General features: G+C 38.9%; 2 protein-coding genes across 2 annotated transcripts in view; one reads left to right on the top strand and one right to left on the bottom strand.

Annotated features, from left to right (window-relative positions):
* Positions 1-14,638, bottom strand: part of Mlc-c (Myosin light chain cytoplasmic) — a 379,873-nt gene that overhangs the window by 311,571 nt on the left and 53,664 nt on the right. The gene's annotated exons all lie outside the window — the stretch shown is intronic.
* Positions 3,413-5,402, top strand: LOC135703801 (zinc finger protein 135-like). The gene is made up of 3 exons (XM_065225125.1): positions 3,413-3,565; positions 3,631-3,767; positions 3,833-5,402. Exons 1-3 carry the CDS (start codon positions 3,449-3,451, stop codon positions 5,367-5,369), a joined length of 1,791 nt encoding a protein of 596 aa, XP_065081197.1. The 5' UTR covers positions 3,413-3,448; the 3' UTR covers positions 5,370-5,402.

The raw sequence follows: 14,638 nt of genomic DNA, 5'->3' as shown, positions 1-14,638 counted from the left end.
TTAAATCAAACATACAGGGGTAAGAGGTGGGACCATCATCATTATCATCATCGTCACATATTTTTGTTGAAAACGTGTTTTCAATATACTTTGAACTATTTCTATTTTTATAAAATGAACATATATATTTTTGATTTAAATGAACAAAATTTGGTTCCGTGATCCTCCCTTTTCATGGCACAGACCTGTTGGTCCATATTAAGTTCCGTGATCCATTCGTACCTTCCCAATTACACGTTCGTCTAGATAAAGTTGATAAATAGCAGATTTTTAGCGATGGGCCCAATCTTAGATCCATAGGCCAACATTAGAGCCATTTCCCCTAGTATGAATTTTCAACATTAGGAAAAAAATAAAATTCATGATAAATGGCTCAAGTTTATTCGGTAAAAAGTGATTTTTTTGTACGGTTAACATACATAGCAACCCCTTTGTTCTATTGTAAATTTTCCCATTTACCATAGATTATATTGTGGAAACAATAAATTCTATGGTTGTTTTCATAGTTTTGGGCAATACGATTTATTGTAAATGCAATAAATTGTATTGCATGGTTACAATACATTTCATTGTACCTCTATGGTTTTTTTTTTACAAGGGTGACTCTATCTAAGAAGCAGGAAAAATTTCACTTTGCTGTAAGTTGTGAGATGCGAGCACGCTTTGTATATAGAAAGAAGATTGATGGAAATTTTGAAGATTTCCTGCAAAAATATGGAGAGCGATACAAGTAGATGAATTTATGCAAGAGATGAAAAAAGATTTTTCGTAGATTGATTAGCTAACGTGAGATTTTCCGACCATCTAAAATTGATATTTAGATGTGTCGCAACCCCAGAATGAAGCCAAAGGAACTCTCAGTTAGTGTAGCGTAACGAGCATGACGTCATCATGGTGTTTTTTTTTTTTGCGGTGGGAAGTATTGTAATATTATGAGCACAAAATGCTTTCCACACTTCACATTCCGATTTATTTCGCGGAAAACGGAAGAAAGAAATATTGCGCAAACCACTCCTCGATTCATTGTTGCAAAGTTTTGTTTTGCACTTCATTTTGAATTTTTGCGCACGGAACAAAACAAAACAAAACCAAAACTGCACAACGAAGAGCTCGATCAGACCCCTTTCACTATTTAGAATTTATAGATACAGATAACAGCGCCATATACGGTTTGTAACGAGACAAGGTTGAACTGCAGCGTTGGAAGAAAACACGCACACCAACATCTATGCATGTACGAACCCACACCACTGAGCGAACAGTACAGCGCAAATCAAAATACGAAGCGGTGTCATAACTCATCGTCTTCATTCCACTTCGACAGCTTCGGATTGTATTTGCAGCATTCGCCGGCGTTGACAAAACTCCTTCCTACGATATAAAATAGGAAAGTAATCATTATTCCAACGTTATTTTGCTGCTGCTGCGTTGTCAAAGGTAGACGGGATTTTTAATTACGTCCCTAATAAAAAAATTATCATAAACGATAACCCACATAATAGAACTATTCCACAGATGATTTGGATCATACCCCGAACACGTCGTTAGCAAAATAACCATAACAAATTTATTAGGGTTGATATGGAATGATTTTGAGTTGTTTCGTTTCTCCGTGTAACAGAAATATTTCAGCGGCCTACACGGTAATTCTAGAATACTCATTTTATGACTATGTTTTACACATTTTCGAGAATACGGTTTATACGTCAAAAAATGTTTAGATTTTAGTTATAAATGAAGAGTACTTTTTATGCATTTCCGAGTATGTCAACGACGAACAAAAATGTGTAAAAAGTAGTCCCCGCTGAGAAAAGAAAATTTATGCCGCGACGTGCCGCCATTTTCAAAACAGCTTTCATTGGAAAAGCAGCTTTTTAATTCAGTTCCCGGTCCCGGATTATTTCTGCGGTGGGTCAGCGGAAAATGGAGGAATTGTCCACTTTGGAACAGGACGTATTCACGACACTGGCAGGTAATTAAAGCATTTACTTTTATTGTTAACCAAATACAAATTTTTAATCGAATAAAAAAGGACATCGAGTATTCATTACGTGTTAAATTTAATTTTCATCTAAATGTAGATCATGTCTGCGGACCCGCATAAACGCGAACCATCGCATGACCTTACCGATAATGGTTATAAATTGTTTATAATCCCTGCTAAACTTCAACTGAAATGGTTATGGAACCTTACATGAACGTTTGTGTGATAAAGTTTTAACCTTATGTGTTATGGTTTTTTGGAAGCGGACCTTACAAATAATGGGTTGTTAAGAACCATTACCATTCCAAATTCTTGTTTTCTCCATACATTTTCGGAAAGAGAACTATATTAGAACGTTTTTACTTATGGTTTGAGAACATTAATGGTTATGGTTATGGTAGTCAGTAAGGTCCATTAATGATTTTGTATTATCACTCAACTTTATGTGAAATATATCGTGAATTGGTAATCAGTAATTTACAGGCAACCAATTCGCGATATATTCCACATAAAGTTGATCGATGTTACAAAACCATTCATGGACCTTACTGGTTACCATAACCATTACCATTAATGTTATTAAACCATAAGTTAAAAGGTTTTAGTAAAGTTTTCTTTCCGAAAATGTATGGAGAAAACAAGAATTTGGAATGGTAATGGTTCTTAACAACCCATTATTTGTAAGGTCCACTTCCAAAAAACTATAATCCTTAAGGTTAAAACTTTATCATTAAACGTTCATGTAAAGTTCCATAACCATTTCAGTTGAAGTTTAGCAGGGATTATAAACAATTTATAACCATTATCGGTAAGGTCAGTTTATGGTTCGCGCTTATGCGGGGATGCCTCCGAATCATGGGACAACTGTCCAGAAAAGGCGTTAAAAAACCGCCAAATGTGATGCCATTGGGAGTCGAGGAGGAGTTGGCAGCACCGCTGATTCGATGGATTGGTGTAACTGTTTTGACGATTGATTTAATTAAATAAATAAATAAATAAATATTACTGTTAAAATTCTTATGCATTTTCATTCAATATTTGAAACGAACTTGAAATACAAAATTTGTTTTATCGTAGGTATATTTTTTTTTTCAATGTAAAAACTATGCATTTAACTATGCATGTGGGAGTATAAATTACGCATTTATACTTTGTTCGGGGTGTCAAAACTACGCATTTTTAAGTTTACTATGTGGTGTAAAAAGTATGCAGATTCTGACGTACATTCAATTTACGCAAAAGAGAGTAAAAACAGTATACTCCTTTATTGGGTAGTCCCATTTTCCAAAGAAAGAGCGTACTTTATAGTCATAAGAGAGTTTGTTGTGATTACCGTGTATCACCCCTCGGTTCTGTCATTCAAAATTGGTATAAACAAAAGTCTTATTTTCTCTTCGCGAGTTCTTCCAATTTTGGGTGTGTTTTCAGAAATTTAAATACCTTTCCACAAACAATCTAATAAAAATGACGTCTAAAGAATGCCGCATTTGCTTGCGGTATGAGCAAAACTGTGTCTCACTGTTTGCGAAACGAAGGGGTACCAAATTGGCTGAAATAGTTCGGTTCTGCGCCCGTGTTGAGGTAGGTATATCAATCGAGTTTGAGGATTGAGAACGTTCTGATAATTTTGGTTTGAACCGTTGAAGATATCCGAGGACGATGAACTTCCGGGAGACGCCTGCGGAAGATGTGCAGATGAAGCACTGAATGCGTACCTATTTGTCAACAAGTGTCGCCGGTCCGATGCCGAATTGCGAACAGCTCAAGCCAATTTTAAAGAGGAGTATGAACGAATTAATTGGATTTATTGCATGGAACGTGAATAATTATTATACTTATTTTTTTTAGATACGAAGAAGACGAAACCGTAGACCCTGGAGACAATGGACCTCCCGAAGTTAGGGATGCCGTGGAAGATGATCCACAAATCGAGTCTGTTGCTGAAGAGGAGGAGGATATACCAAGAGAACATTCTCCAACTGAAAGTGATTCGATGCACGATCAGCAAGTCGTCGAAAGGACAGAAGCGACTGAAACTGAAGCAGCAGAAACGGCGAGTTCATTCCAGGAATCCGTACAATATGAGATATCCGAGTTGGACGAGGAAATGGACTTGATAGAATTGAGGGATCAGCTACATCAGAAACCAAGTGACGATAAGCTTGAAGTTGATGTCCCGTCAGCTCAAGTGAAACAGGAATGCTTCGATGAGCATTGCGAAGAAAATGAAGATGATAACAGGGAAGATCAATACCTGGTGGAATATTTAGACGATAACTTCAGGGATGATTTTTCAGATGCAATCGAAGAAACTGAATTTGTACATGATGAAACAGAGAAGGAATCCTTACAAGGATCGCTAATGGTTGACGGTGTGAAGCATGTCATATGTTGTGGGATCCGCTGTAGGGCTGTTTTTAATAGTATTCAAGAGCTGACGGAACACTCAACTGAAGTTCATTTGCCCTTGCGAGAACCTGAATCGAAGGAAAAATCCTACGAATGCCATCGCTGCTACGCTCGTTTTAGTTCCGAAAAGAGTCTTACAATGCATACTAGAAAATTGCAGCACTGCACAATCTGCATGCAAATTTTCTTTTCGCTTAAAGAAAAACGACTCCACATGCACCAAGTTCATGGAGAGTTAGCCCCAGCAGCGGAAAAACAATCGTCCCAAAGGATTTGTTGTGGATGTCATGAAGAGTTTGAGAGCGTGAAGGATCTTCGAAATCATAGCGAAGAAGTCCATTCAATACGAAAAGGTGCTACGGATGAAACAAGGCCGTTTCAGTGTGACATTTGCTACAAGCTGTTCCGGACGTTCGAAAGTTTAAGGATTCACCAGCGGTTTGTGTACAGGCCTAAGAATTTCGTTTGCAAAGTTTGTGTTCGAGCTTTCGACACTCGTTCTAAACTGCTAACCCATCAGTTGGTGCACTCGAACAAGCGCAACTTTCGGTGTGACAAGTGTGACAAATCGTTCAAAAAGGACATAGATCTCAAGAGCCACCTACTGCTACACGAGGAGAAACGAGAAATATGCAGCGTCTGTGGGCTGAAATTCCATCGTAAATCTAATCTGAAGATGCACATGAGAAAACATCAGAACACGTTCTTCTACGCTTGTTCCGAGTGTCCAAAAAAGTTCAAAAATAATTCCCATCTCAAGGAGCACTTCAAGGTGCACTCGAAGCAGAAGCCTTATCCTTGTAGTTTTTGCAAGCGCAGCTTTGGCTACTGTAGCGACCGGAAACGACACGAGATGACCCATACCGGCAACTATCCGTTCGAGTGTTCCTGTTCGAAGAAGTTTGCTCGGAAAACGACCTACGAAAAACACGTGGCGCACTGTCAGGAGGGTCCGGTGAGGGATGATCCGATTTGAGGGGTTAGGTTTATTGAAGATAATAAAAACCGATTGTGCGATTTTTCTGCGAAATTTTGTTTTTCTCCTAATAAGCCAGTAACGGTGAAAACTATCTCTTCAAACTATTTAAAAACTTCTATAGAATGTCCGAGACAAAAACAATCGTTAGGGAATTTCGGCGCAAATCATCACCATAAAAGATTCGTTCAAAAACTTACCTTCATCTATTTTTCCCGCAACTTATCGCAAATACGCTTGTGCGCCTGCAGCTGGTTGCCACGGGCGAATGCCTTTCCACAGAGCGTACAATTGTGCGGATAGTTTCCCGTGTGGCTCATTTCGTGTCGCTTCCGGTCGGTCGCGTACCGGAACTCCTTCGGGCAGTACTCACACTTGTATGGCTTCTCCTTGGTGTGGACTTTCAGGTGGCTTTTCCAGTTGGATTTCTCTTTGAATTTCTTTGGGCACATACTGCAAGGGAACTCGAACGCATTATCGTCGTGTGTCTTTAGGTGCGATCGTAGTTGAGATTTTTTATGGAACCGTGCATCACATACGTTGCAAACCAGATGCTTTTCCTGGTGGATCCTTTGATGTCCCCGGAGATCGGTTGCCGTTTTGTAGGTGCCTCCACAAACCGAACAAGCAAAGTTTCGCTCTGTTCGGTGAGTCGTTTCGTGATTGGACAGCTTCGAGGGACATTCGAATGCTTTGCCGCAGGTAGGACATGAGAAGGTTTTCGGTTTGTACACCAGAATCTGGTGGTTCCGGAGGCTTGCTTTCGTTTTGAAGAATTTGTAGCAAATGTTGCATTGACATCCCTGATCGAGGTCTGGAAATGTCACTTCATTTTGGTGATGGTCAGCTCCGTGCTGATATAGTTCTTCGATCGTTTCAAAGCTAGACTCACACCCACAGCAAATCTTCAATGGTTGGTCCTCAAGCCGATAACTTGGCACGATTCTTGTCATGTTCGAATGGTTCGATTTCATGTGACGGTTCCTGTCCCGAGGAGCATCGAAGTAGATGTTACAAAAATGACACCGATAGTCGCGCACTAGCCGTCGCAAATGGCACAGGAGATTCCTACGAGTTTCGAACCTTTGGAAGCAGATTATGCATTCAAATGGATGTTTCACGTTGACGACCAATCGATCTCTACTGTGAGCTTCAGAACCATGCTCTACAAGTTCGTCGCGTGATTTGAAAGCAAGTCTACATTTACGGCTGCAGCATCGCACCATTTGCTCTTCTCCGTCAATTTTAGGACTATAATCTACATGCTTCGGTTCAACATATACGAAACTTTCCTCGTCAGAAGTGTCCTTTTCTTCATCAACGTCGTCGTCGTCTTCATCATCCTCCTCCGATTGTTTGTCTGCTTCTTCATCAAGAACATCTGCATATTGCGGATCCTGTTTGATTTTATACCACTTCTCCGAGCCCAAATCGTTGACAGATTCTATAAGGAGACTGATCAGTTTTTTGGATGCAGATTCGGGTTCATCTTCCAAGTATTCAATAGAAATTTGATCCAAATCTAGTTGTGCATCATCTTCTGCAGATGATCTTTCAACAGCTTCCGTCTGCATAGCATCACCAAGCGAGACGTCGCTTTCATGTGCAATTTCCATAGTATTCAAGTTATTATCAACGCCTTCATCTGGTGGTTCCAATTCTGTTTCATTGGGAATTTCTTTGACCACTTCTGGCAAACATTTTCGAAGATTTCCGTCCACTTTACGAACCCTGTTTACATAATGGAACGCATCCACCGTCAGCTCTACACAGTCAGTACATACCAAGCTGGTTAGAAGATCATTTTCTTTGATCTGGAAATTGGTTAATAGATCAACTCATTTTATGAAAGTAAACAAAACAAAAAATCCTCACCTCAACGGTCGATACGAACCGAACCATTTCGGCGAGACTTTTCCCGTGCCGGCAGGAGAATATCGATGTGCTGTCCGTTACTACCGCTGCACAGAGGCGACAGGTGTCCATAGTTGTACCAGGGTTCCGTTTATTGGTAAAAACAATTTGTAAAACCGATAATTTTCAATATTTGTTGCGAAAATTTGTAAAAATCACCAACACTAGCCGATATATTTTCTACACCATCTTTGCTTTGACAGTTTGTTCATTTGAACCAGGGTGGCCAAATTATTTTATTCAATATAAAAACATACCGTGCACGCTAACCTGAAAGTATTCATTAAATGAGTATCTTGTACTCATTTTTTGAAATTATTCAAAACTGTCAAAAAATGGGTATTTTTAAAAATCCAAAAGCGGGTACTTTTTCCCCATTTTTTAAAGTATCCCGTGCAATTAAAATGGATAAAAATATGCATGTTAAAACAGCTAGTTTGACGTTCACACATTCGTGAATTTTGCGTTCGTTGATCAGTAAAAAATCGATTCGAATTAACAGATTCGTTCCAGCAGGTGTTGATTGAGGTAAACAAGTTAATTTGAAAATAATTGTGCGGCTGGGAGTTAAATTATTCTTTTTTACTTTCAGAGAAAGCAGGATTCCTGGTCTCGATCTGGTACAGACTTTTACGAGGTAAGGATAAAAAGTGCAACTAGGAAGAACATTAAACCATTCTTAAAACATGTACCTTTCAGGTTAGTGAAGATCTTCGAAAAAGTAAATGAAGTACACATGTGGAAGGGCCAAACCTGCTCGAAGAGCAGCATCCCTCCCACCAGTGATCTGAACTGAATACTGGCGTTGACGGCACCATTGAAAAATCCTCTATGCTAGCAAATAATTTCAGTTTTTCATAGGAATTTTCAGTGGAGTGAAAGGATAGTACGATGGCCGCCATGTTTCACGCACAGTCTGACGTTTTCTTATGGATTTTACCAGACGGACACTATGCCTCGATTGGTCAACGATTATGATAAGTGCTTACGTGCAATAAAGTGTAATAATTATTATTGTTTTGATTGCATTGTTTTAGTATTTCAATTGGTTTGATCACAGACTCCCCCCCTGAAGCAAAAACAAATTCAATAAAATGGGTACTTTTTACTCATGTACAGAAAAAGAAAGATGGATAAAAAATACCCCTTTTTTGGCGTATTCATCAAATACTCATTAATGAGTAAAAACGGTTTTACTCATTTCATGAGTTAAGCCACTTTTCTTCAAGATGGGTAAAATTTTACTCATTAATGGGTACTTTGGAGTTAGCGTGTAGTCTGTACGGGGTATTAGCAACAATCAATACGAAACTAACGATTTTAAATTGGCTCACCACTTTAGTAGCCTATTGGTCCCAAGCAAACGATTAACGTACCCTATTCTAGTTGAAATTCTATTACTACACTATGTTTGTTTTGATTCGCTATGAAAGTTTGACAGATAACATCAGGGGTGTGTGGATTCATGCAGAACATGCAGGGGTGAGTGAAATAGCTTGGGACTGCTTGGGACCGTTGTTCTGGTACTGAGTGAGCCAAAAATAATAATGATTTTCTTCGGGACCCAGTGGTCTTAGAGTTACCTCTATGGTATTAGATGGCGAGCGAGTGAAAATAGTAATGACGTTTTGATATCTGTCAAATTGCATGACATTTTTTTAACATCATCATTTTTGTAATTGTGGATCTGAATGACCAGTTTTGGCTTTGCTTTGATTCGCCAATTTTGTTAAACGACGTGTTCCAGGGCCAGGGCCTAAGGGTATCATTCAAACCATTTGTGGCATAGTTCTATCATTTGGGTTAAATCGTTCGGGTATGATATTTTTATTAGGGAAGTCCTCTAGTATAGTATTAGAGTAATATTTCCAATCAAGCTGCTTTATTATAGCGTTCTCCAAAAATCGTTAATTCAGTCGAGAATTTAGTACAATATCTCAAGTCGAAATGAAGCATTTTTTCAAATGAACGCTTGTATGAAAAAGTTTGTTGTCGTTTCGACTTGCTCGAAGTAGTTTTGGTTGACTCATCGTCTGTGAATCGGCAGGCAAGTCATAAATCGGTGGACTACTATTAATAAACCGGTAGGTCTGGCCGCCCTGCAACGGAGGAAGTCAAACGCTTTGAAACGGTTTGAAACGAAATTGACGGAATAGTAGGTGTGGAATTGTTCATTATAAACGTCGTTAGCTCCTAAATGTATGCATGAGCTAGTAGCTTGAAGTTTTGCCAGTGGCATACACGTAGGCAATTTATTATTATAAATCAAGAGCAAATTTTCATTACGTCGAAATTAACAAAGATAAACAAAGTCGAGCTATCAGTGTCAATCGATGCTCCTGCTATTACACTATATTCTGTCCGAATATAGGATTACATCCCATTTTTTAAAATTTATTTACCAGTCAAATTGCTTTTTGTCGTAATTAGAATATTTTTCGATGTTAATTAATTCACCCCATTTCTAAGGAAACGCCGTTTGTCTTAAGTAACAGCGCAGAGAAACCCGTGAAAAGTGTACGTTCGTCGTTTCGCTTTCTCATAATTAAAGTGAATAAATCGAACTATTTGTTGCTAATATGATTTCGGTGGTCCTAAAATGATGAATGGGCTGCACGTAAGAAGACGTGATTGATAATTCTCCCGAATATCCTGGTAAATACGTTTTGACTTAGGTAGCATTAGGGGACTACCAAACGACGTATATTAACTTTTGACTCAACAACCATTATTTTTTAGCATGAAAGCTAGTGATCTGCTTTGTATGATTAAAATCCTAATATGTTAAACATTGCTATCACTATGAGATTATATGTGTTTAATTGGAAATAGGAATAACTTTTCGGTCATCAAAACAAAACTTTATTGCCAATTATTGGAAAAATTTAAAACAAAAATTCTGATCAACTGAACATCATGTTTCAGTTAGTTTAGTGCACTAACTGTAGTTTAGTGCTTTTGATCTGTCAAAATTTACTGGCACATACACATTGTTATATTTTTTAGATGCTAGAAGCTGCCGATTTGCAGAGTGATATTTTTATATTAGGGAAAATTTACCTATCGTAAAGCGATAACAATAAGCAATATACTCATGAAAAAAAAATCAGAGCATAGGTGTACGTATTAACGTGAACAATATCTATTTTGATCACGAGCTCATCAGCTTCCATATACCAATTTGTAATGCCTCGCAATGTCTTGAAATTGCACACTGACCATCATAACGAGTCATTTACAAAACTCATTAATCTTCATAATGCCATCATTTGAACTCACTTCAGCAAGATCAATGTCGTATTTCAATGTCGAAATGGGTTTTGCAATTTCGTGTTGATATGGATCGTAATTCCAGTCGAAGAAAGTCGTCCTTATTCAACACTACCTATATAATTGTATTTATCGTTTCTTCCACTATGTTGGGCGACAGGGAGGACCAGCTAAATATTGTCATTACTGTCTCTGTCTTGTCATAAATTACCATTTGAATCCTTGAATAAGTTTGGTGGCACGTTTACCTGTATTAGGAAAACGTTGAAATTGCCTATACACGCACACGAGGGAGGTCTATATTAAGATGAAGTCATGTGTCAGTTTGAGCTGTCGTTTAAATTTTCGGTAATCCACATTGTCGTATACATGAATTTCGAAGTTACTCGGCATGTTGCATCCACTTCATGGTGTGAAGTGATGGCTCTTTAAGAAATGAAAAAAAGCGAAGGCTCATACGTATCAACCATACATTTTTTGGTCTATGCGGGTAATGGACGACAGCCACTTCGAAGGTGACTTTTTGGCCACCCAAGTAATCATGTTTTGGGATGTCTCTCCGTCGTCGGGAGGGACGTCTTCCATTGTTGGATCGGTTGTCCTTCCCCTTTTGACCGTTCAGTTTGTACGTGTGTGATTTTTTTTTCGGATCATAGGGTGATTCTGCTATTGAGTTGTATTTCATCTCGTTCAATGGATCTTCTGTTTGGCATCCCAAATATAGTGGCATTGTACACAGCTCTTGATCTGTTCATCCATTGTTGTCCCAGCCAAGGTGTGTATCTCTGTTTTGTCTCCTCTGGTTCTTTAGTTTAATTTACATTTAATTGATAGGTTCTTTGAATTGCTTTGTTGACTGTGGCTTTGGTATCGTTCATAGTATGTGCTGTGGTGTTGAATATCTTGTAGTTTATACGAAAGAACTAATCGATGAATCGGATCTCTTGAATTGATGATTTATTTCTCTTGATGAATTAAGAATGACAGTAAAATTGTAGAGGTTCTACATTTTTATAAGGTAGACTTCTGATTCCAACTTTAGAAAATTTACGAGAATAAATACTTTCTAGACTACTTTAGTAGCACAGCAAACGACGTTTAATTTCGAGCATAAATATTATGTTGATTCTGTTTTTGTGGTGTAGCTACCAGTGTTAACTTTGTTTACAAACAAATGTTGTTGAGCTATCACTGATTCATGAATATTCCTGCTTAAACTACATCGGTATTACACCGAAAAAACGAAAACGACATTAGATCTCACATTAGATTTACTGGATTTACTACACTCTTAAGGGGGGAAATACAAGTAAAAAAAAAATTTATCGATTTTTTATATTTTACTTTAATTTTTTTTTTAAATGCTACGAGCACGAGGAAGGAGTGATCTATGGCCCCGGTATCGCCGATTAACCGTAAGTTCCAGAAATCATGTTTTTACACAACCCAACACTTTAAACGCGTTTTTCTCGAAACGGTGTTTTCCAAATTGGCGGGAAAGATAACTCAAAAAGTTCTCATCCAATTGACTTGAAACCTGGAGCATCTTAAAGGAAATAGATTTTTACTCTATGTGAACCACTGATATCATGAAAAAATTAACAATAAATAATTTTCAGGTCTGCCTAAAGTGGAAAAAAAAACTGTGAAAAATCAACTTTTTTTTCCAGATATTGTTTTCTAATTTTTTTTTGGGTTTTAGAGGTTCACATAAAACAAAAATCTTTTCTGAATAAGGTCCAATTGATAAAAGTTAGTTTTGTCCATTTTTCAGGTCTCTAGAACGCCCGCCAATTACCAATCCCCACCGGAGGCGAGCTTCTTCCGATGTGACCCCAAGGAGCGACAGAGGTCACACACCAATGAAAAAAATCTCAAATGTAGAGGAAGATTTAAGCAATTTAATGCAAAAAACCCCAAACGTTTGCGTAGTTTCATTTGCTCACAAAAAAATTCCGAAAATCGTCGAGTTTTTGACGTGTTACTTGTATTTCCCCCCTTAAGGCAATACGGTACATCATGCTACAATGACTGTCCCCTCAATCATGAATAAACGTGTTTTGGTATGCGTACGAAAGACATCTTCGTACAAAATTGTTCATTATAAACGTCGTTAGCTCCTAAATGTATGCATAGAGCTTTTTGATGCACATTTATGCACCATTTAAATAGAAGGAGTGCGAGCAAGAGGGAAACAGATAACTGGGAAAACAAACCATACATTCATTCCTGTGTGCTAGATAGGAAAAGACGATTAAACCGTCAAAAAGGTCTTTGAGCTGGTAGTTTGAGATTTTGTCAGTGGCATACACGTACATGCTTTTTCTGTTCAACTCAAAATTGAGTCGAATGTACTCATCTCAGTGGCAGGTAGGGCTACTCAAAATTGAGTAGCCTTATGTTGACTCACTTTTGAGTAAACGACGTTCTCACGTAGACTCAGTTCAATCCACTCAGCGATATTTTCAGATGTGGGGAGGGTTTTTATATTGATTTTCATTCAAGGAAATGGAAATTGCCTGGTCCAGATTCATTCTACCGGAACAGAAAATGGTTCAACATCGTTTCCCTAAGCTATTACCTGAAAGCATTTCAGCCGGTTTTGTTTGCCTGCACATTTGAATCGGCCGTTATGGATTCTCGATCAAGAGTTAAGTTTAAGTTTCATTTCGATTTTTCGGTGATTGTATCATATTGTATTGCATTGGTCAATTGATTAAATTGTCGCCACAATAGGTTACACATTGAATAATTTGTAACTATTAAGCGTGTCGGTAAGATTAGATGAAATTTCGACTGAAACTAGTTAAGAGTGTAATGTTTACGCTGGCTGAATTTCATCACAATCGGTCAAGTGGTTATCGAGATAGCATCGGAGCAAGAGCAGATCCACCAAAAAATCTTGTGCGCCATCGTGGAAAATACGGCTGCGTCCCACAGATGGATCGTGAAACACTTGGGAATCATTCGACGATTTCTCGGGTGGTGAATTCATCCAAAGACGACTCAGCGGTGGGCAGACTGCGGCAGAAAATCGAAGGTCAGGAAAGTGTTGAGCCTGTTCAAGCATCGGCCGGATTGCTCGAAGCGCGATGTGGCGAAAAGGCGAATGTTTTCATCTGTTTTGTCCAAAAAACGATGAAACGTGCCGGCATCCACGTCTACAAGGTCCGGAAGGCTCCAAACCGGAACGAAAAACAAAACACGGTGACCAAAACCCGCTGTAGAAAGGATGGTCCATTAATTATGTCACGCAAATTTGGCCCATTTTCAAACCCCCCTCCCCCCTTTGTCACGCTTTTTGTATGGATCTTTGTATGGCTCGTCACAGTTTTCAAACCCCCCCCCCCCCCTCCCCCCTAAATGTGTGACATAATTAATGGACGACCCCAAAGCTGTACCGGGAGTGGCTGACGAAACCGAGCTGCGTCGTGATGGACGACGAGACTTACGTTAAGCAGTTGCCGGGGCAAAAGTTTTACGTTGCCACATTACGGTTGGCTGTTCCTGAGGAGGTAAGAAAGAAGAAGGTAGACAAATTCACCAAAACAAATTTTGGTTTGGCAAGCCATCTGTGGCTGCGGCAAGCTAAGCCTGCCGTACATCACGACGGGACGATCTACCGGGGCGAGTGCCTTCACAAGTGCCTCTAACCCTTCCTGCTGTCTTACGAAGGCGAGTCGTTGTTTTGGCTGTATTTGGAACTGTTAGACTGGTACAGAGACAACAATGTTGTTTTTGTACCAAAAGACTCACCACCGAACTCACCGAAACCATAGAGGTAACTCTATGAAATCGTTAGTTTCCATCGGTTGCCGGAACTTCGCCCGATTGAGAAGTTTTGCGCCATCATAAAGACCAGACTTCGTAAAACACGTAAGGTATTGGAGAACGAGCTGGTTTGCAAGAAACAGTGGGGAAGTCGGCCCCACCATTGCCCAAAACCTTATGAGTGGTGTCAAGGGCAAGGTGCGGGCATTTGGTTATGGAGTGGAGATCCAATAAAACAATGAAATTGAAACTTAAGGGGGTATTCCCAATCTTTTGCCTTTTTTCGGCCTGTTTTTCAATTAATTTTTTTTCAA

The sequence above is a fragment of the Ochlerotatus camptorhynchus genome, unplaced genomic scaffold (assembly GCF_037179485.1).
Source record: "Ochlerotatus camptorhynchus isolate MF236.1 unplaced genomic scaffold, CSIRO-AGI_Acam_v1.1 ptg000222l, whole genome shotgun sequence".
Classification (NCBI taxonomy): Eukaryota; Metazoa; Arthropoda; class Insecta; order Diptera; family Culicidae; genus Ochlerotatus; species Ochlerotatus camptorhynchus.
Note: the sequence above shows the minus strand (reverse complement) of the source record. Positions and strands in the feature narration are given on the sequence as shown.

Coding starts and splice junctions, on each gene's coding strand:
- LOC135703801 (XM_065225125.1), top strand. CDS start 3,449: ATGACGTCTAAAGAATGCCGCATTTGCTTGCGGTATGAGCAAAACTGT. Junction 3,566..3,630: donor GGTTCTGCGCCCGTGTTGAG/GTAGGTATATCA, acceptor GAACCGTTGAAG/ATATCCGAGGACGATGAACT. Junction 3,768..3,832: donor CAAGCCAATTTTAAAGAGGA/GTATGAACGAAT, acceptor TATTTTTTTTAG/ATACGAAGAAGACGAAACCG.